Source organism: Patagioenas fasciata, chromosome 1, assembly GCF_037038585.1.
Source record: "Patagioenas fasciata isolate bPatFas1 chromosome 1, bPatFas1.hap1, whole genome shotgun sequence".
Classification (NCBI taxonomy): Eukaryota; Metazoa; Chordata; class Aves; order Columbiformes; family Columbidae; genus Patagioenas; species Patagioenas fasciata.
The window spans coordinates 19,238,975-19,263,102 of record NC_092520.1 but is presented as its reverse complement, the minus strand read 5'-3'; the positions used below and the strand labels follow the sequence as shown (position 1 = coordinate 19,263,102).

The following is a 24,128-nucleotide window of genomic DNA, read 5'->3' as shown; positions in this document are numbered from 1 at the left end:
AAAGAGTTGTTATATTTTATAAGGTGAGAAATATGATCATATCAGAGAAGCTGCACTGTAAGATACCACAGGTAGAAGAGTTAAGATTTCCTGACTCATCTGTGCTTCTTGTGACCTTAACAACCTCTTCTCCAAGAGTTTCTAGACAAGGCTGCACATGGCACATGCACACACATGTCTGTGCTGGTTAGGGGGTGACTGACAGTGAATAACTAAAGTGCTGCAACCATTATCCAGCTATTTCACTGACTGATAGATAGACAGAGATGTGTGTGTATGTGACAGAGCACGAAGTAATTATACACATCTAGGTCTTCACTCTTTCTAGTCTCGGCTGCTTGGCAGTTTCCTCAAGTTGTCTATATTGGTAGCCAAGTTTTAATCACTGTTAAATCACACCATATGACTTGTTCTTTGGAGCACTTTGTCAACATCAGAAATAAATATTATTCCCACAAGGAATCCAGCTGGCTTCTAATTAGCTTTCAGAATATATCAATTAAGGTGTTAATGTGCTGTCCAATGATGAAAGCTGCCATCCCATCAGCCTCTAGAAGATCAATACAACTGTATGATATGAAATATCCACCAATTTATTTTCCTGGCAAATGAATCAATACAGCAATTTTAATGGGACCAGTCATTAAACAAGTGTTATCACTACCGAAGAAGACCCAAACAAAACTAGTTGTATACATTCAAGCAACATTTTTCAACAGTTCCAAGCTTCTTTCTGCTATTTCTCATTGCAGAGAAATTACACCTGTATAACAGCAGCACGATCACTAATGGAGTTAATCACTGTACTGAGTTTCAAGCTATGTATTACATGGCAAAGCTGTCTATTTTTCTAAGGAGCTACCTCCTACCTCCTTGATGCCAAAGTCATCCGTATGTAATACCAGAAAAAAAAAAAAAATTTGCATTTGCCTCAAATCCCTCTGCTATATCATATTTCTGGTAAGAGAGTGGGTATTAATGTTCTCTTCTTTAGAAGTCTCATGCCTTTCATGGCCATCTGAGCAGCAACTGAAACTCATTGAAGCCAGGTTTACTGCACTTGTGCTTGATTTTGAGACTCATTTTGGCCTGTTCCATAACAAACAACAAACCTAGTTTTGCTATGTGATCCTGGGGCATGCCTGTGCCCCTGGGAAGCAGGTGTGAGCTCCAGCATAGACGAGCCTTGCTCTCAGAGCCACACCACCCAGGGCACATCGCTAGGGATCAAACAAGAGGTTGTTGTCCCCTGAAAACATCTCACAGAAAAGTTTCTACACACTAAAGGAAAATACTTGAAAAATCTCTCATCAGCCCTAAAAACGGATCCCGAGTCAGCACAGCTAAACTGACAGAGGTACAAAATGCTACAAGAGCACCTTGGCTGCATCAGGGTCTGTTGTCACCTGTGTAAAGCACTTGTCAAACCAGAAGACAAGCTGAGACAACAGCAGATTTCTCATATCACTGGTGAGAACACATTTGTGTTACTGCTCACAATAAATGATCGTTAGTATGAAGTGTTTGAATATACACTGAGAAGCAGCAGCAAGCTCTGAGGAAGGGCCATAACACCACAGGTCATCACAAACCAGAAGGCTTCACAGTGCTTGAAGCCCAGCATCCACTCCAGGGCACCCCTTCCCACCTCCCCCTTCTCCCAGGCAATGCCCATCTGCTTTGATTTCCAGTCCCTTCATCTCCTGCACTGAAGACTCCAGCATTTTGCTCATGCTTCACATTAACTTAGTGAGCAGACAGACCCACAGCTGGTCTAAACTGACACAGCTCCACTGGGTCAATGCTGGTAGCCACCAGCTACATTTCTGGATAGAGAAGAGTCAACACAGAAGTCTCTTGGTACAGGGAAGAAGGATTTGCCCCCTTGTAAATCTTTCCAAATGGCCCTTCCTCCCAGACTACTCCTCAGAGGCTGGAAACACCCCTCTGGGGACATGGCAACTGGTGCCACCTACCACCTTCTAGGCAGAGAACGAGCCCAGAAACAGCCTGCCTGGATCTATGTCTTCTGCTTGGCAGAGCCCTTCTTATGTTTAATAAATAATAATTAAGACCAGTGCCAGAGCAGGGATTAGGATGGAGTTTTCGCATCTGAGCTCAGGTCTCACAGATGCAAAATCAGTCCCTTGTCTCATTCCAGGAGCTGCTGCATCCTTGTCTTGCCAGTCATGAGCTCCAATGACAAACCTGCTGTTTGCTTCAGGAGAGAAAGCAAAATGAGCTTGGAGTGAGCTCAGGGGTTACGTTTGACGCTAATGCACACTACTATTGTCTACAGTAGCTCCAGAGCAAGGTCCTGCCTTGAATATTTTCAAACCATGGTCAAATCAGACTAAGGAACTGTTTTCTCTCCTGAACACAGGGCACCTTTGAATAGCTTCCCATTTTTAACATTACAATGAATTATAACCCCTTACTGACCCTGTGTAATTACTTCTGTAGTTGAATTGCATACGTATCAAGCGCAAATCCCTGAAAGAATAACAGATACAGAAATTGCTCCTAAACAAAAGGTACAGGCTGGTAAAATTAATGAGTCACCTTTGCAGTTTCATATCCACACATACAGCTATGGTCAAAGTGTGCCAGAAAATAGCAAACTACTTTTCTGTCCTTCAAAAATAATTTATCCATCAAACTCAGAAAATGCCTTTGCAAGGCCAGCAATCAAGTGATGACAAACCAATCAATGGTGTCCTAGCTAATTTACAGATTTATTTTTATCAGTGGTTGATTATTGCCGAATTCTTGCAAAGCTGTAAGAAACTTCAAAGCCTTTCAGCACACAGCCTGACCTGAGCACGCTTCCCTCCTAATGCATCAATTTACACAGCACACAGTTTTCTTTCCAATAGCCCTCATACAGCCCATCGCCACCTGGCTGTTGCTGCTGCTCAGATCAACATCTGAAATATAGAAGTGTTAATTAAGCAGAATTTGATTCATAAAATACATCATTTTTCATAAGCCATAGAGAAAAAAATTTGAAGTGACCTAAAGTGAAAAAAACCCCTTTTTCCTCTGTGTGAACCACCACATTTTCTGGGGCAGCACAGGTAGTCACCCCAAGGGCAGTAAAAGGCTACAGCCCCATCTTGCCCAGTGCCTCTGTGCACCATCTGTCTCACTGAAATGGCCACAGGTCCCCTCTGGACTCGGTTCAGCTACGCCAAAAGCAGCCTGGCAAACCTCAGCCCTACACAGATGATGCTCTTGAAGGCCAAAAAAAGAGAGGATTTCTCATTCAAGGAAATTGTCCCAAAATCTCCTATCGTCAGCAGCCCAGTTTCCCTATCCTTTTTTTGAAGAGAAATATATATATATATCTCCCCACCATCACTGGTCGGATAGGGCAGATCTCCACGATGCAGCAGGGCTGCGCGTCTCCCAGCAAGGAGGGCAGAGCAGCCTTAACACACCCTGCAGAGCTCTACCAGTGGTTTATCTCAGTTCTTCAGCTCTGAGGTTACTGCCCATAGGTGAGCAACCTACCAGAAGGGGACAGACCACAACCATGGCTTTAACAGCCTTAAATGCCCATGATCCTGCCACATCAAAGTGCTGGTGCTTCTGCAGTCATGTTCTCCAACAAGATCAGCTGCCTGGAGGAAGAAAGGGAGAAAGGAGATAACCCCAACAACTCCTCCTCGAAATGCAAGGGGGACTTGGTTGGCATAATTCTGCTTCAGCACTGGTGCTGCTGGAAAGCCCTGGCAGCTTCCTTCTTTCAAGATGGGAAAGGGCTTGGGGGAAGGGAGAAATGAGCACAAGTCCATTGGCAAAACAGTAAAGCTGTGAGAAACTGGGATTTTGAAGGACCAAAGCCAATGTGCACTGTCGCATCAGACTGGAGTGTATCTCATCCATCATCCCAGCTCATGATCACAGCAGGACGTGCTCAGGACTCCACCCTCACCACGCCACCAGTGAAACGCGTGTCTCTTCCCTCCTCCCTCTATCCCAGCCTGAGGAACCCAGGTCCCCCGTCCCCTTTCCAGCCCCACACACAAGCTCTGCTGGGTCACAGTCATTCCCTTTTTCTTGGCCAGGTTCACGCTCCTGACTGTGTCTTTGCAAGAGACCTGAGACAAGGAAAAGTCTTTCCCAAAGCCTTGTTACCAACTTACCCTCCCTTCTCCCTCCCATGCAGGTATTCCCTACAGAGACTTTTTAAGAAACCTAGGCCAATACTTAAAGAGGCATCAGGAGCTGAAATCCTCCTCTCCCCTACATCCAGGCCTCCCCACCATCACTGATACCACGAGCCACTACCCAGAAAACAAAAGCATTTCCCCAAAGCTGCCCCCGGGACAGCCTCGCTGGCTGTTTTTTCACAACACTTTGGCTAAATATAGGTCCTTGAACGCAGCTCTAACCAGTGAGCGCTGCTCCGTGTGAGCACAGGTGACAGGTCACAAGCTGGGGGATCATTTCTCTGGAGCTGAGGTCAAAAGTGATGCTTTTTTCAGATACATCAGCCCTGAGGCCACCTCTGCTTTTAACAAATCAGCAGGACTTTTATTGCTGACCTTGAGGAACAGAAAGTACCAAACATTTCAGAGTCAACCCAGTGACTTTCAGATGTTTCAAGCAGTGCTTAAAGCATTATCATAAATACACAGAGAGGTCCTTGTTCATCCTGCTGTTTTCAAACAAGGGTAGTTCTCCAGGCACTGATGTGCACAAGAAGGAACTAACAGCAGACACTCCCAAGGCACACAACAAACCTGGTGTCTCCATTTGGAACAAAAGCCAGAGCCACCTGCAACATTTGCACCTGGAAGAGCAATGCACCAAGACAGCTCTCTTCCCAGCTCTGTCACTGGCTCAGCGTTCACCCAGGGTCAACAACACGGCTCATGAATCAAGTGTAACACACTGCAAAGCAAGATCCTTAAAACCCTCAGCAGAAACTGTGCACTTTCATCAGCTGCAGCTGAACGCAGACTGGCAAATGGCAGCTGAAACACCTATTTTTAATTGCAATGAGCCGTGCCGGACAGATTTTCATTAGTGGCCATGCGGAATACTAAAGTTGCTCTTCGCAGGATAATGATCCATTAATCTGATCGTGATCATGGTTTTCTTAATGATGTGGCAACTTAATGCAACATTTTCAGTAAAGTGAAAAATTTCTCTTCTTTCTCCAAGTTGATCGTTGTTCACTTCCATTCACTGTAATCTTTCTTACGCTGTGCATAACATCAGCCTTTGAAGAACTCACATCTTTTTCTCAATGCTTGTCCAGAAGGCTCAGTGTCCATGTAGGGCACTGCTTGTTCAGAGAAAACCTGTTGCACCAGGGATGCACTCCGGAGTTGCAAAATAAAATCAGGAGGTTCTCTCCACAGCTCTCACAGTGGCCCAGAGACCACCCAAGGACAGTGATGGTGCTGGAGGGGACACTGGGTGCCAGGGAGCACATCTGCTCCTTCACTCACTGGCCTCTGCTTTGCTGAACCTTACGCACTTTTCAGATGACATATAGTGGTCAACAGTGAGAGCAGGCAGCCAAGAGGTGACATGTCCCTCACTTCAATCTTACATTAATCATGATGAATTTGTGAAGTTTTATGTAGTTATAAAGTAAATACACAAATAACCAAAGCCACTCTCCACAGATAGCCCGTTTATGGAATACCTCATGTATGGTCCATGAGACCTGCCTGGACACAAACTCTGACCTTGAAGTACACAAGGACTAACGGGGGGAAGCTCCATCTCTGGTGAAAGGAAAGTACACGATCCTGATCTGGGAGTCCGAGACCCCGCATTTCAGAAAAGATCATCCTCATATGGGTACGTATACATGGGATCATCGCCAGAGGTTTGCAGCATCATCCTCTGCCCTGTATGGCCCCAGTGGTCCGCAGACAGACTTCTCCGTCCAGATTCAAGGGCTGTACGTGGAGGGGGACATGGCACTTGCCCATGAAACAAAATCAAACAGCCAAGAAGAGTCAGGGCTGTGGTAAATAGATGCAGAGAGGGTGGATATTCTGCCCAGTGGGCCTGACTGCCCAGCTGGTCCATGGAGGTTTTGCCACTTGGAGGTTGTAGCAGGAAATGAGACATCAGGAACCAGAGGGGTGTTATGGGGGCAGAGCCACTGCAGCTCTGGGCGGACGGACCCACACAAGCTCCCTCCTGGTCTTTGGACCACTGGTCCCTCGCTGGGGAGCACAACAGGTGTTCTCCTGGGCTGCTCCATATTGCCCATCCAATGGGCAGTAATGCACAATAACAGACAGCAGACCAGGAAAATGGGGAGGTAGGGAGCGGAGAGCAGGGTGGGGGGTATTTTAGGTGATTTACCATAGAGGATCAAACACTGAGTTCTGTATTTCCCTAAGCATTTCCCTAAGTATTTCCCCTCAGCACACGATTTCACAGTGTTACTTGTTTCTGCAGAAGCCGTGGCTGCTGCAGCGACATACATCAACTGAGCACAGAATGGATGCTAACATCACTGCAGAGCTAAATAGACAAGCTCATATTTTCACTTATTTGAAAAATACTGCCCCTCTTAATGCTTTATGACTTGACTGACAGAAAGAAAATTTCAGTGTCTGTGCAGGCAGTCAGGAGTAGATGGGGAAAATGATGAATATTTACAATACAGAGGAGAATATTTAGGTGAGATATTGAATATTACCCACCAGAAATGTGTGAATTGTTGTTAAATGTCTAAGACCTTATATTATCACAGAGAAAGTCCTATTTTGAACACTCAAAATAATTCTAAGTAGCTAATACAATGAAAGAGCTTATATTAAGTACATAGGCCTGCAAAATACCATAGTTGGCCAGTCACACTTGTCAAATAACCAAAGAGGACATGATCGAATTTTGGAACAGACCAAATGACTGTGTTGGCACTGGCCACCGTGGCAGCCCTGTGGGACAACTACACATACGTGCCCCCATGGCTGCATCCACAGGACAGAACCAGCCACTGTCCAGATCAGGCAACCACTGACGGCCAGGAGAGGACATCTCCCTGCAGCCAAGCCCTGCCCAAGCCATCTCTGAGGGGCCCAGCCAGACTTCAGTGGGCAGAAGAAGACAACGACCACCTCCAACCCCAGTGTCTTACCCCTTCCAACTTCTCTCTCCTTGGTGTTTTCTTATTCCTCATCCTGCCAAGGCTCTCCAAGTGCTTGTTTTTCTTCTGCATTGCTCATCTCTACACAGACCACTCACTGCTGCAGACACCACTGTTGGGGCTGAGGCACCTTCCCGGTGCCCCCCTTAGCTGAGCAATGCTACTGTCCAGGTGCCTCTAGGTGGGACGGCAGCAGCTGCTCAGCCCTGGGCAGAGGGGTTTGCAGCAGGCTGAAAGGGGCCAAGTCCTGCACTCCCGTCCTTTGCTTCAACCACATGAAAGAGAGGATAGAAATGAGAACCTCAGATACTTAGCAGGGTAAATCTAGGGAGGGGAAGAAAAGTAAAATAAAATTAAAAAAGCTTAATGAAGAGGTTTACCCTTTCTTGATTTTATTTAGCCAGTTTCTAGAGGAGAGATGTTCTTTTAGCTGTGCAGTTCTGCATCACTAACAGCTTGGCATTGTTTATGCAGAAATTAGGTGCTGAAGAAGCAAATCAGTTTGCAAAAAATGTATCAGCATCCACAAGAAGCAGCAGAAAGAGTAAATGGGCTTAATTAGCCACTAGACAAGGAACTAGATGAGCACATTTTTACATATATTTAAGAAATGCAAGCTCTTCATCCTACCAAGTGCACTGTATTCCTCACGCTGGAGAACTCATCTTTATGAAAATGACTGTTTCAACAGCTGCGAGGGTCAAGGACCATCTACCCCGCAGCCACAGAGCAGATGCTGGACAGGAGAACAGCCTGAGGGAGGGCAGCGGTGGAGCCTTTCCCCTGCGCACCGAGTTTCCTCCTATGTTGATCCCTTGTGATCCCCTCCACTGGCTTTCTGCTGGGTGTAAGATTAGCAAAATTAATTTATGAAGTTAAAAAAAAAAAAAAATCATCAGCGAGGATGGAGGCTTGAAAGAAAACTGGACTGGACACAGCAGGAGTTGCCTTGGGGAAAATTCCTAGCACTGTCCAAAATTCACACCTGGAGTCAAATGGTGAATCGTGAAGGTTCAGTCAAGTGTTTCCTTTCAAGCTGGCCCATGGGCTCCAGCCCCTCCATCACCTCATGGCTGCAGAGCACGGCCTGGGGTGCCCAGAGCACCCAAGGAACTTGTTGCACTGGGTGTCCACATCAGCGCAGCCTGACACCCAACATGATAGCCATGCTTGTCTTATAATTTAAGCTCCATAACTCTCATCACCTTGGTCAGAAAGGGCTCCATGGAGGGTTTAAGAGGCTTTTAACCCTCTCTCATGTTACTCATGAAAGAAGTTGCCTACAAGTAGAGTAACTGTGAGGCTTCAGCTGCTGCGTCAGCCTGCCCAGGGCTGGAAGCCACAGCAGATCTTGCACCAACTCAGACCCAGGGCCAGGCACATTTGCCCACCCATGAGCAGCCCTTTTATTGACAAGTCAGAGCACCAATTTGAAGCGCATCAGCGAGATTTTGAGAGCAACTGAGCGTACTGGAACAGACTCACCTCATTGCTGGGGGAAATGATTCACATCAGTATCTGCTTTAAGAAGGGAACACAAAGTTCTATGAAAAAAACAAATTCCAGCCTTTTCCACCAAGGCCTGTTAATGTCTCCAAATAAATAAAAATTGTACTTGGGGCAGTGGCATAAAAAACCCGTAACCTGCTGAGATGCAATTTGTAGGACCGTTGTGGTGACTAGCAAGCTTAAATTAGTTCCTAAGCTATATTCATTAGCTTTCACTGAGCTCATGGAAGAAAAACAAGTTGTATTTCAGTATAATCAAATGCAGTTGGTGGGAAGGATCACATAAGTGTGGCCACTAAACATAGAGATCTGAGGAACCATTACACTTCCTTCTGAAGTGCAGTACAATGTATACATTATGGACTTGGAAAAAAAATGGGCCAAATTCCATTTCATGTTAAGTGTGATAAACTCATGCACATCAACACCGGTGACAGCAAGTTCAGTTTGCAGCCTGTACTTACGCACAGCTTTTCCTAACAGCTTAGGCTTAGCATCAGAGGGACAAGCTATGCATGACAGAGAGGATTTTTGTAGCCCTGGAGAGGCCATAGCCAGGTACATTATCTTCCTCCAGGATCCCATATGTGATTAGGAGAACAATGCTCATTAGTTTCCTCTTAATGCAGCTGAAATCTCAGCACGGCTACTTCTCAACACAAAAGGATTTTAAAAACTGCTCAACAAAACCAATTTAGTTTAATTAAACTTATCTATATTTTATAGACAAAACACATCTCAGATGATGTGCAAAACTTACAGATAGCATCTACCCAAGAGATTCTACTCCTGGGTAAATCCACTAGCTGGTAGCCCAGTGTAATTTAAACAATCATTTTTACATGACTGAATCTGATTAATAGTTTTCTTTGCAAAAAATGGTTTCTGGCCAGACATGGACAAAAACAGGCAATAACCAAGGAATTCTTGGAACAGATCAACTTCTCTCTACTGATTTAATCATAGCAATACCTCCTAACAGGCCTGAAAAGAATCGTCTTCTGCATTAGGCTTTCTAATTTGTTGATGTTCTTGACTGACTCATTTGCCTTTGAAGTTTGGTGAGTACTTCATTATAAAAGGGTTCACATGGTATAGACTAAAGCCTTGAGAGCAATTTTCATGATTTACAAAGATGAAGGCAATGCAATTTTCTGGCATCTAGTTCCACCTTCTAAAGATAAAACTTGCAGATCCTTCTGAGAATAAAATATTAATCTGAAAGGATGAGACTAAATTCAGAACTGCAAACACCAGAGAAGAGAGCAATAAAACAAAGAAATCTAATGAAATATGGTGCAAAAGTGAAGGTAACAGTCTTTTCTTACTAAAACTATTGATTGGAAATTGTATTTCTCCTGGAGTTAAGATGTGTTCTGGATCTTCTACCTTGAAGCACACTGGGTGTAAGGTTTGGCTACGCTTTGCTCAAGGTCCCTATCAATTTAATAGCAAAAGCAGCTGCTGCACAAGAGAGTGTTATCATCCTTCAGCTAGCTGCCTGTTACCAGCCCTCAGCCCAGTTAGCAAAACGGACAGTGTGAGGATTCATCTGTTTCAGGACAGAACCAACCAGCTGAATTTAAGCCTCAGGTTATTAGTCAGAGGAAGGATATGGCTGGGGCTGTGACATCCAGCATAAAAGCAGCAACATCCTGAACCACAGTGGCCATTCCTGCAGCAGCAGCATCTGCCACAGTTCCGCAGCCCTGAGACAGCTCAGCATCCCTGCCACAGCTCAGCATCCCTGCCACAGCTCAGCATCCCTGCCACAGGGCATACTCAATCTCTCATAGGAAATAAGCATTAATCAGGTCAAACTAGAGAGCAGCACGATAAGGAAAAATATCCATTTGTAACCTCTACTAAGAGACATTTTCTTCTTGTGTTTTGTATCAGTTTTATCATATGTATCCAGGATTACAGGAACCCACGGGGTCGCTTCAGTATCTTCAGATCTTGTGCTATTTTTTATAGTCTGAATTGAATGTTCTCTACCACAGCTCTCTGGTTTTTAATGTTTTGCTTCAGGCATTTCTCTCCGTTTATGAGTCTGGCCAGACAGCAGGACACACCAGTCAGTGCTGTAGCTGGATTCAGTCAGCTGCAGGAGGAATAAGAATTCTTTTTTATTTCTATTCACATAATAAAGACAAATACCCATTTAAAATGTTAAATATTACTTTGCAACCACTTACGTTAGAGCCTAAATTTCTTATGCTATTCACACAATTTAATGTGCTGCATCAATAAGGTCTTTACAAAGTGAACACCTAACAGAAATTTGTGTGAAGCGGAGGCAGAACAGTATCTTTGCGATGACACGTTTTATATGCCTCATGAAAATACTGCAAGCTGGACACATTTAGTACCTAGCACATTTTGTGTCAGTCTATTTAATTAATCTAAAAACCCCAAACTCTTCAATGCTCTCATGACTTTTACCTGACTTCCAGTTTCCATCTGAAAGAGACTTCAAGCAAATTGTAATAAACTGTCCACTAAACAAATGTCTCTATTATTTTGCGTGCAACAAGGAGAAAATTTGACTCTGAATAAAAGCCCACTGAACTATACCGTTATATAAATGCTTAATGTATATCTTCAGAATTAGATAAAATTTAGTCTTAACGCTATACCCAGCTATAAATCAACACACTGGAGCCATTCCAGCAGCAGCAGGAAATCAACCACTATTAACAGAAAGTGCAAGCACAAACTAATATGAAAATCCATGATTTAAAACAAGATTGGAAAATACTAACCATCATACTCAGACCTTGCTACCCCTCCTAAAGGAGTCCCCAGAGGGGGCTTTCCCTCCCCCCATGGAGTGCTGCAGGGTGTGAACAGAAGCCTGAAGCCCACCCCAGGGTGCTCCCAGCACCAGACACCTCAGCACCGGCAGGTTGGGGTCCCGCACAGAAGGAGGTTCAGACACCAACTTGGATGCTGCTCTTGCTAAATCACAAGTGATTTAGTTGTGGATTCACCTGCATGAAGTCAACAATGCAGTCTTCGATTACAGGCAAGCCAAATGAATTCCACACTTCCATTTCTCCTGTGTAAAGCTGGGATTACCACACATGTGAAGTACAAGCTTGCAAAAGCTTGGCATTTGTTCTGATGCTACAGCAGCACCTGCCACACCTGCGACGAAGAGAAAGGGAGATGCTGGGTGGTGTCCCCAGCTGGCCGCAGTCCAGCTGCCCGTCAGCCCTGGACACACACTCCAGGTCTTTTGGCAGCAGGTTGAGAGGCCCATGAGTGTGAAATCCAAAGGAGCTCCCTGGAAACACCCTCCAGCCAAGTCAATCCTTGCATTTTTGAGATAAATATGTGTGCTTTTCACTTTTTTTTTTCTTACTCCAAAAGCACAGCTAAAAGCAGGGCTGGTGAGGAGCCTCTTAAACCAAATCTACAGCTGTGTGTTCTCTCTGGCACACACAGCAGTTCCCAGATCTTGGATACACTCATTGCATGAAGCATTTGCTTTGAGCCCCTTCCCTCTACTTTCTCACAAGTCTCCATTTTTCTGGGAGTCACACTCCAGGTACACACCGTCCCCTCAAGGACAGTCACATCTGAAGCAGACAGACTAACTTCATAAGGATTTGAGAAACAATAGCACTACATCAGACAACAAAAATGCATTAGAAACTCCATTATCCCAAAATACAAAAGTAAGACCATTTGAAGAATTATTTTACACAGCCAATGAAAATAGCATGAGAACAGAAATGCAGTACAATCATTCCAATATACATAATTCAATTTTTTAGTCTTACTGCTCACTGGGTAAGAATATAGAGTGTTTCAAAACAATGGACTCAATTTCAAAGCAGTAGTGACTTCAAATTGGGTCCATCTTTCTGAAACACCTTGTACTTCTCTCACACACATACAAGTGAAAATATCCCAGTAAGAAACAGCAAATCTTTTGGGTTTTTACTTACCTGCCGCAAAAAACTACATTCAGCATTCTCAGAGCAAAGATTTGAATTGAGAGACATCAAGTGATGCACAAGACAAGTGATCACCACGAAGTACACAATGAATCTATAAATATCTCAGAATAAGATGTATGCAGCACTGGATGTATTTCCACCTACATGCAGTTCATATTTGAACAGCTTTGGGGCTCCTTGCCCCCACGTTTACCACCTCCCTCCATGAGACCACAGGAGCAGCACCTCTGCCATCCCAGCGCACAGGCATTTGTTGACATCGCTCACTGCATAGACCGCAGCCGTTCACATGATGGAGCCTCAGCACAGCCACAGCAGCATCACAGCAGATCCTTCTTCATTAGCAGATTCAGCAGCAATACTATTCCCAGATCACAGTATTTTCCAGGCCAACCGTGGCACCAGACTACACACTGCTGCGCATCAGCTGCCAAGCAGGTCCCATCTTTCATGTTTAGCTGTTGGTGAAACGTGGTCATTTCTTCTCGTTCCATGTTGTCAGGAAGGAGCAGATAGCAGATGTGCTCTGCCCATAATATTGTTTTTATGATACCCTGCCTGCTGGCAGAACAGCAGAAGCAACATTTGGAGACAAGAATTTGCAGTATATTTTCAGTTTTGGGTGACAGCTAAAAGACACCAGGGGGTGCAGGGAGAGGAGGAAAGGCTCATACTGGTGTTGATAGACTTCTGTAGCAAAAGAAACAAAAAGGAAAAACTGATACTGAAAAAAAAAAAAAAAGGAGAATTTACTTAAAATGTTCTTCATAGAGGTGATGGGATGACCAAGGAGACACAGCTTTTTGAGACGTGTACTTCATGATTTGCTGAAGGGAAGCGACAGGGGAAAGCCCTCAGGCATTTCTACATACTCACTGTTTTACTCTGTATTTTGCCGTGTAAATGCCGTTAAAGACATGAGTCTGCTGAAAACAGACAATCATCACTTTACATGTCTGTTTGCTGTGACAAAACTTGGCTCCGCAAACAAAGCACTGGATTTTCCTCCTCTCCTTTGTTTTCTCGCACAGCAGCCTTCCCTTTGCCTATGTCATTGTGGAAACGTGTAAAACTCTCAGCAGTTTTCATCTCAGCAGTTTACCACACTTTTTCTGAAGGACGTGCCAATATTCTTGAGGGGGTAGTCAAGCGAATTTGGCTCATAGCTGGCATTTGAGTGCAAGCAAGAGAAGACAATCTACTTAACTAAGAATGTGGTATTGTATTAATATTTTGTTTTGCTTCGGAGAGAATGCCGCCTTCTTCCCTTCCTGGGAAAGGACTCGTGTACCATTATGTCTTGTTGTTGTTCATCAAGGTGCAGCAGGTCTGGGTAAGCATGCACAAAATCTGCAACAATCAACCACGGTTTGATAGGATGAAACTTGAAAATATGCTCTAAAATAAAATATTTTTCTTCATTATATTGTGTCGTAACAACAACAACAACAACGTAGCTCACTCCCAGTTTTAAGTCTGCCACAAAATCTTTTAAGCAACTGTGTCTGGCAGCGTTATGCTCTCTACCTTTTTGAAGTATCAATGTGTTCTCCTTCATATGAGATTCAAATGCAAGATTCAGCTTTAGCTTCTAAAAGTGGTTTCCTGAATTGGCTAACACCAGTGACAGAATCATCATAGAAATTATAACTGGAGGATAAATAAATGCTGTTACAACAACGTTGAAAGAAACACCATAAGTTCACACCATGGCTTCAGAAATTTTTATTAAAATATTTCTTAAATATGTGAAAAAATCTATTTTAAGTAATATGACTTAAGCTGCCAACAGTATTTCTTCTTTAATAATTTTAGTACACATTTATCTTCGAAAATAACAAACCTGACACAGTCAAGAAAGGAGCACCTGGTTTTCATTTAAAGCAAGATTAAAATAAAAAACGGTAATTGCTTCAAAACTTGGAGATTTTAAATTATGAATGTGTTGCTGCAAAATGACATCTGGGGATTTAGGTTGGAAAGTTCATTTAGAGAGCCTTATAAATCAAACTAAATCCTGTCTATAATCCATGAGCCAATCTAAGGCAATCCCGCTGCACATGGAACTCATTTATCTACGTCCACTGGTAACCAGCTGCCCAGATGCCAAATTAATTTTGTGTAGACTGCTGACAAAATTGTGGAGATGTCCCAGAAAAGAAAACGTGCAGGAAAATAATTAGCTGTGACTGTTGAGCAGATGTAGTACAAGCTCTTCGTCCTCTGCCAGAGAAAGCCCAGTATCTAACGGCAAACAGGGCTCCTCCTCTTGGCTGAATTTCACCTTCTTTCTTTTCGGTGGCATTTCTTCTGCTGCTGCACTATTGCTGCTATAGTTTCTTTTCTTTCTTCCACTCTCCTCCTCAAATTCACTGCAAAAACAAATCAATTAGTCTTTTTAACAACTGTGGAAATCAATATCATCATGTAATCAAACAATTCATTTTAAACAAGGCAAATTTATGTCAAGATAAGAGCAAACAAAATTACAATTCAGAAGGGTGAAGCAATAGAAGCCGACGAACTCTGAATGTCTAAATTAGAACTGCTTTCAGGCCGAGCTGGTGGTGGTTGTTCTGCTGTCTTAATTGATTACAGTATATCAGGATATCGCTATCAGTCTTACCCAATGTTTGCTGCCTTGTAGAGTGACAAACAACTTGACAAAACTGATTTAGTGATGTGTCAGTGGACCTCGACATGCACTCAAGATCTTTACTAAAATAAATATGTGACAAAAATAGAAGTATGAGAACTGTCATTTCATTAGCATATCTTACACTTAATACAGTTTTGATTTGAGTCCATCTCATTCAAGCTGCTCTTTTCCCTTCTTTCAGAAGCTTTCCTTGGAAGCTCTTAACCAGCTCTTTGCCATGAATGGAATAGGAAAAACCCAAACCCAGTTATTTTCCCTGGTGAATTCTTATTTCTTCTACTGCTTTTCTTAAGACCTGAATGAAATACCTTTTGCAGACTTCGATCTGGATGAAACCACCTTGTAACTGTTTTAATACTTTGACTTTTATCACATTGCCACATGACAGACAGAGGAGGAAAGCCCAAGTTCCCATTTATCTTCATGTGGCTTTTGTCCATAACAGAAAATTTGCTATAAATCATTTTATCTAGGATAAAAATAATCTAACAAAATCTGTTCTAAAATATAACATCCATGCACCAGGTTACAGAGAGCTGTTTGTCCTATGCTGTAGGGTAGAATTCATACCAAAAAAAGCAGAATGCAAACCCTCAAATCCCAAACCATTCTCTCCAAACAAGATAACCGAAATGAAATGGCACTCTCAGTCTTTCATGTTAGTATTTTAAATAATATAACAAAAACGGAACTTCAAAGACTGAGTTTAGACTTTTGTAAAATAGATGGTTAAATTCAGATTTCCAATTAAAATTCGGCAAATTTATACTCAGAAAATTTAATCTACTTTAAAAAAAAGTTTCAGCAAGATTTGTTTAAGTCTAAATGTAACATTTGCGAAATGTCTCACTTAGAAATAGCATTTACAGATTTAACAATTAGAAATAGCAGTTACACCAGATAGCTTTAATTGGGAATACCATCCTTTGCACCAATACAGCCCAGGAACCCAATTCAAACCACCTTCTCCCCACCTTGTTTTTCCATTAACAGGACTAGTTACCACAGAATCGCAGAATGTCAGGGATTGGAAGGGACCTCGAAAGATCACCCAGTCCAAACCCCCTGCCGGAGCAGGAACACCCAGATGAGGTTACACAGGAAGGTGTCCAGGCGGGTTTTGAATGTCTCCAGAGAAGGAGACTCCACAACCCGCTGGGCAGCCTGTTCGAGTACTCTGGCACCCTCACTGAGAAGAAGTTTCTTCTGAAATTTAAGTGGAACCTCCTGTGTTCAGCTTGTATCCATTGCCCCTTGTCCTATCATTGGTTGTCACTGAGAAGAGCCTGGCTCCATCCTCGTGACGCTCACCCTTTACATATTTGTAAACATTAATGAGGTCGCCCCTCAGTCTCCTCTTCTCCAAGCTAAAGAGCCTGTGAAAACACTGATTCTGTGAGACGCCGGTTTCACCTCTCACTGGAGACATTAACCTCAAAGCAGGGCAGCGGTCAGGAAGTTCCCCAACACTCTCTGAGCAGGACCAGCCGCACAACTATTCCTCCTGTTCTGGCTCCTAACGCTGCTTTCTGGCTGCCCCTCCACGGAGAGGAAGGAGCACCCCAAGATCTGATGGCCTTGCACTTGACTGCAGACCTGTCACCCGTCTCCCTTTCCCATCCATCCCACCTTCCAGAGAAGAATGGGGCCACCTCCTGCCTACTTGTTACCGCACAGAGAGAGGAGGGAAATCCTGTGGGAAACACCTGGCATTCCCACAACTAAAACAAACAAAATATCCCACCTCTGTGTTGTCCTTCCCTGCCTATCCAAAAGAAACAGTGCAAAGCAACCTGACTTAGCAAGAGATGTCCCAGCCCATGGCAGCAGAGTTGGACTAGATGATCTTTTCCAACCCAAATCTTTCTGTGATTCCACAAACAGCTAAAAATTGGGACATTTCAAGGGATACAGCAGCTTTGCTGGCTTTACCTGCTATTTGCATGGGGGTGGCTTTTCAGTGCTTGTTACCAATGTTTATTTTATTCCTTTTCTGGGGAAAGGACTCTCTATTTGTCTCTGTACTGCTCCAGATATTCCCTAAATGCTGAAGCTATACTAACAGTATATGAAAATACTCTGAAGCATGATGACTTCTCACTTTGCAAGTGCCAGTGTGGCTTTGAGCTGGAGTTTCATGGTGTTGGCTTTGATCAGGACAGAGTATAGGGGTTCACTTTAAAAGCATTAAGGTTGAACCCTCATTAAGTAAAAACATTTTAACTTGTCTGCAAAAAAGTAAATTATTTCCAGCATTTGAATGGACTCTGAAGCCCAGTTTGCATTCATAATTGCCTAATACTTAATTTAGGACACCAGTTCAAAACATCTTAGCAATTAAAACAATGCAGAAATCTCACAAGTGACGAAATAGCAAACTTTAAATACCAAATATGATACTCATTTTTGGAGTTCCAGAGGCTTGTAGACCTAGGCGACTGTAAGGCATAACATTTAAATATAAAGCACATTCAGAAGAAACTGTGAGATTTCTAACTTTTTCCACACACAAGAGCACATCACCATAATTACAATTACTCTTCATCACAAGTTTTGTGGGAAGACTGCTGAGTCAAGCTGTTTCTTATCATTAGTAAGGGACTGTGGTGCTCAATTAGTAGGACATACTAAAGGTATATGTTAGCAGGTGTGTTTTCACACTAATTTGACCCCTACTGGGCTGTAAGCTGGAGAGGTGAAAGCAGAGGAATGTGAAACACAGGAAACAGCAGCAGCAGTGCCACCAAGCAATGAAGAGCCAAAGGCTTGCGTTTTCATGATGCACAAAAAGTAAAAACGAAACAGTACTTGATAAGGTCACCTTAGGAGGGAAAGCAAAGAATCATGTAGAACATGTGGATAAGAGGTTCATAATTTTACAAAGAGTGAAAGTGGCAATTTTAAAAGGAAGCTGGAAAATCACCAGGAGAGATGTCTGGCATCATGATGCCAAGGGGTATCCCGTACTCCTTCCGGGCGCTTCTCCCTAGCTGCTTGGACAGAAAGCTCCTGGGAGGAGATGTGATAGGTGTAATTCTCCGGGGCACAGGTATGAGGGCTGAGTGTGTGAAAGCAGCTCTATGGGGATGACTTTTGCATTTATTGTGAAATGAATTCCTCCTGGGTCTCCATTGACCAAAGGCCTGTCAGTCCACCCTGCAGAGCCAATCTTTCTATCCTTGGTCACTTCCCATGGACATAAATGGCCCCTTATTCCTCACAAACACACAAACTGATGCACTACCAGCTTATGTTCACAAATAGCCAAAACAAAATGGAGTTATTCTAAAGTGTACTATTTTCTAACAGAACAACGCAGTTAGACAGCAACCCCACAATTCAGATCCAAACCAAAGCCAGTGCGCCTTTTCTTCTTCTATTTATAACACTTAGAAAGCAGCATGTGCAGCTGGATTACAATTCCCTTCTTTTACCATCTGGTGCAATTTAGCTGTTTAGCTGCCTGAATGACCCACAAGGTCTGAAGCTGCCTGATGGAAGGATTTACTGGGATGGGCTGTGTTTGCACAGAAGAGGTGCTCACAGCCGCCCTTCCAACAAGCACAGGCATTTCTGTGCTCACCGCTTGCGCAGCTGTAACAATAAAGGGAGATACTATCATTTGATACATAATGTTTATTACTCAAACACTAAAGCACGGTTTATGAATCCTGTCCCTTAAATAAATGCCAGGATATACAAATGGTATTTGGAAAACAGGGGATCTAACTATGACCCTGACAGCTATACACCAAGAAACTCCAACTACTAAAAATCATCTCAAAAGGGTGTGTTGACGTGATACCAGGAAAAAAATAGAAAGCTTTTAATTGTTAGTATTAACTCACTCCTGGGCTTCAAGGTATGTCTTGACAAGCTGTAAGGTTTAGATTTTAAGTGCTTCAGATTCAGCCATTTGAAATCTGTGGCCACGCAGCCAAGTTGCTGTTGTTTAAACAACATGGTTCTGTGAGATCTCTAGACAGGCTCTGCTTCAGTTCACATTTATCAGGGTTTGCTTTGGAGACCAGGTTTACCAGCACTGCTGGAAACAATCTGCCCTTGATGCTGATCTGCAGGCCACAAGTCAAGTGTCCAAGCTGCAACAGCACATATGAGGTCTCTCCCCAAAACATGTACAGGAATAATGAATGAATCTGCTAATAAAATACAGTTCAGGAAAGTTAGGAATAATTTATCCCATAAATATTGGCATTTTACTAATCAAATATGTTGTGCCACAAGCCTTCTTCCACATAATAAATTTTAATTCACAAGGCCATGGCAGCAATCCTAACGAAGATTAATTACTGCAGTCCCTTCCATAAAGCCCAGCGTAGCTTCTTTCTTACTTGCTGTCAGAATGCTACAGCACATAGAAATGGTAATGAAAATATATTGCGTTGCATTATTTTCCTTACTGGCCATTCCACTGATGTAAATCAAAACAGCTCTAAAACTAGATTTATAAAACACAACGGCAGGAAAAAGGATGAATAATCTACTTGTAATGAAATACCAGTGTAATAGTACTAAAAGCAAAAGACAAGTCTGTCTTGGAGCTGAAGTACAATAATCTGGAAGAAGAAAAAAAAAATGTAAATGGAAAACGGACCAGCAAGAGAGTATGCTTAATACTTCTTACCATTGCATGGGAATTATACAGAAGATTTGATGGGAAAAAGCACCCAAACTAACCATCTGCTCTGAGGTCACCGGTACCTCCTAAAGTACTTCAAAGGGCCGAAGGTAATTTTAGGACTGGATAAATGTAACTACTCCTACATTTTTTAACTACTACATTTATCCAGTCCTAAAATTACCTTCGGTCCTTTAAAGGCAACCGTGAGGCTGATCTGGCCCCCGGTGAAAATGAGTTTGACACTGCTGCTCTAGCAGACAAATGGTAGTGGACTCAAATCAGGTGTCTAAGGCTGTAATAGCACTTCCCTTCCTTGTTCCTATTACAGACATTGCTGACCGTAAAGCAGCCATACCTGACCCAGCCCTGGACCACTGGAGTTGCTGTTCAGCATACTTCGGACAATTTTAGCTTATCTTTATACACCAGTCTGAAAACTGAAATAATTTAGAGGCTGATTCTCAAGTGGATCTAGCATCACTGCTCTGGGTTGAAACGGCTTCAGCTGGATGCGACCATGGCTTCAATGAAACCATTTTGATTTGCTGTAAGTCCCTCTGTCAGAGGTTAAACCTTCTCTGAAATGTGCTGCTGCTTTTGGAGATGCTGCCAACCACCTCCCCAGCCCTCCCATCTATTCACTCCTCCTCAGCTTCATCTGACACTGACGCACTTTAAATCCGTTCCTCTCCTTTTCTTTTGTGTGACCACTGTCATCCTCCAGGTGTTGAAAGTCGATTTCTGAACTGCAGAGTTTCAGTAAATACTCAATCCATTTCTCCTTCATTAATACAGACACTTGCTGATGACCTACTGAATTTGTTGTGGTTTCTTTGTTTTTGTGTGGGGTGTTGGGTTGTTGTTGTTGTGTGGCAGGTTTTGTTTGTTTGGTTTGTTTTGGTTTTTATTTCTGTAGCTGCCAAGTTTACAGGAACCACAGGAAAGATCTAGTCTGACCTGCAGAACACAGATTACCAAAGTTCACTAGGAAATTCTACCACATAGGTAGTGAACTAGAGTGCAACTATTATAAGGACTTTCATGGCATAAGAATTTCACATCTCTACCAATAGCAATCCCATGTCCCAATGTCCAATTTTGCAGCTGAACACCACAATCAAGCCCTTAAATTGAGACCTTTTACAGTGTCTGTCTTACGGTGCTTTTCTGGGCACCATGACATTAAGTTCTGGCCATCACAAAGTCACTGATATGACTTGAATAACACACGTTAGAGGGAGCACCATGACTAGGAGATGAATCATCTCAACAGACGATGTAATGTCAACCACACTGGGAATCACATAAAACTTATCAAGTCAACATCAGCATCCTGGTATAAGAAGGTACAAAAACCTACAATTTGCCTATAATTTTAATAAATAAAGGAAGGTACTCAACCAAGCAGTTCCAACTGCTGACTTGCACGCCTGTCAGCTGGTGACCAGCCATAAAATCTCAAACAAAACAGGACCAGAACTAAGACACTTCTCCTTTCCCCTCATGTCCAAGATCTTTTCCATGCTGATCTAAGAGTTAATGCGATCAGTTGCACCTATTAAAAATTTAAAGAAGGTAATGATGAGGTCAATCGTAACTTTGTTCTTCCTCAACATTTTCCTTTGAAGAGGTTGAGGGATTAGAAATATCAGAAACTCAATTTGACTGCAAAATGAATATTTAAGAAATCTAACTGCTTTTCTTCCACCCTATTCGATACACTTAGATTTTTCACCTCATTAACAATTTACATTGATAGCCTTAAACCAAATATGATGAATGTTGCCAGATATACAAAAATTAATCTCATATTACATGCTTGGAGTCATTAATTACTCTGCTTGTAGAGGTATGGCTGGAAGGGAATTTTATTCAAAGGCAAATTTAACTCATGATTTTTTATAGCTCCCCCAATTAAAAAAAAATGCTGAGGGGGAGGGAGAAAATATTAACAATGTTTTTGACTTCTTAAAACTATGGACAGATGGTCTATTTTTAAAGACTGTTGAAGGGAGATACCCTAGGTCTCACATGCTTGCTTTGCATTATTCCTTTTAGAAGCATTTCTCCCCTTAAAGTAAGCAGCAGCTAGTATAGCCCAACATATTTCTATTTTAATCCAACAATTTGAGCAAAATCACTGAATTTTGTAAATATAAAACAAAAGAGAGTTGTACTTTCTAATCTCAAAGCCTAATTTCACTGTGTGCTACTCTCAACTGATTTGTCTTCGTTAAAATCATTAGGTCAATATTTCCTAGCCCCAAGAGCAACTCATCATACACACTCATCAGGGACAGCTCTAAAAGATGCATGAGGCATGCTGATTTAACAGAAACTCCTCCTTCCCACTGGCAGCAAGATTTCTTGCCTGTTCTCATGTTTCATCTTCTTAACCCACCAGATCTCCATCATCCTCCCTTCTCCTTTCATGCATATATCCCTTCCACCTCTTTTCTTCCTCATGCAAAATCACTACCACTTCTCCATGGCCTTACACTTGCCACCAGCCTCTTCAGCTACCACACCCTTCACCCATAGGCTTATTGGTCATTCCAATTCTCTTGCTTTTATTGATTTCCTCTTTTTCCAAACCTTCATTAATTTTCTTCACTGCATCCTCCTCTTTCAGTTGTGTTTCTGCTTCCAAATAAACCTCCTATGTGGTGCTCAGAGCATCTCACAAGTCTCCAGACATACCTACGCTGAGCCTCAAAGCTGGCTTCAGAGCCTAGAAAACAGACCACTACATTTTTCACCCACACACCTAACAGAAATGTAGCATCCTCAGCGCTGCCTACTGGAAACAGTCCTTGACCTGTCCTACTGCACAAAAATAACTGGGACGTTGGCACCATCCAAAGTCACAGCACTTGAGGACAATACGGACAATCATGGTACTTAAGCCCAGACCCTGGTCAAAGATGTTGAGCCTGTAAAGTCATGATTGATGCTCCCTTCAGCACAGCACTAACCACCACATGTTGTGCTGCAATGGCCTCAATTCTGACACCTTCCTTTCACGCACTCCTAGAAATACAATTTTGTCCCGGACCCTGTCATCTTCCAAATCTATCAATCGGCACATTACTGCCCAATGCTCTTGCCCTCACAAGCACCCCAGTTTTTCACTCTCCTCTACCTTTTGCACACCTGCCCCAGCTGTTCTCACCTCTCACTGCAATTTAATTACTACCCTTAGCAGTGATTGGCAAAGCCACTCCTGGCCTGTCCCCAGCTATAGTAATACAACAGCACTGTCTCCACTTCTGGAAATTGCTGCTGATAATAAATTCCAAATAGTGGTCTCTGACATTGCAGGTTTACCTGTACTACTTTTCCCATCGGAGCAGTACCTAAGCTGATGCGGCCTCTTCTAGAAGGCTCTGAATGTCAGGTCTAGCTAGGCTGTTTGAAACTGCTCTCCGGGTCCTTGTTAACTCACATTCAGCCTAAATGTTGGAAAATAACTTGAAGCAATTTGACTCACTTTCCAAATTTTGGTCTTCTTACCTTCTTCACAAAGGCGGAATGTATTATCCATTGCCCTAGTCCTCCAGCAAACATAGAGAAGACTGAAAAGGAGGAAAGTATTCACAGTCCTACTGGGTATAGATGGAAAAATGAACAAAAGCCTTTAAAAATCCCCTTGGAGGAAGTTAAGGACCTTTCCTATTATTAAAAAAGTCAATCAAAAGTCATAGCAAACAACGGACACCAATACTGTGTCCTGAAGTTGACAGAGGCTGGTTCTACAGCTCATGGTGATGGCAGTTCTCAAGACACATTTGTTACCCCAAGAGTGTCCTGCTCCCTGCCAGGAAACACTGAAATCCCCAAACTGATACCAAAAAGTGACCCAGACAGATTATAACCCCCAAAGCACTAAATGGGCATTACAGATTTACACAAACGTTTCATTTAAGGAAGCAAAACCAAATTGCAACTTTGTAGTCATAAAACGAATACAAAAATACGTAACTGTGTAAGTCAGCAGGGTTTGCATGGCAAGAATGTGCCAATATTGCATGTGAAAATTATAACAAAATTTGTGTTTTAAGAGTTTATTTGCAAGATCACCTTTTAAAGAACCGAATAATGTTGAGATTTTAAATGGCCATCAACTACATTTTCAAACATATAGATCTTAAATCCATGTATGATCTTAAAAAAATTATAATACAAAATGTGTTTTATTTGAGGAGCCTTGGTGTCTCCTATTTA

General features: G+C 42.7%; 1 protein-coding gene across 1 annotated transcript in view; it reads right to left on the bottom strand.

Moving 5' to 3' along the window:
- Positions 1 to 14,304: 14,304 nt before the first annotated feature.
- The window catches only part of DDX10 (DEAD-box helicase 10), a 180,361-nt gene continuing 170,537 nt past the window's right edge, over positions 14,305 to 24,128 (bottom strand). The window contains exon 18 of the mRNA XM_065831453.2: positions 14,305 to 14,975. Coding sequence (XP_065687525.2) covers positions 14,783 to 14,975 — 193 coding nt within the window. The 3' untranslated portion in view covers positions 14,305 to 14,782. The remainder of the gene's footprint in view (positions 14,976 to 24,128) is intronic.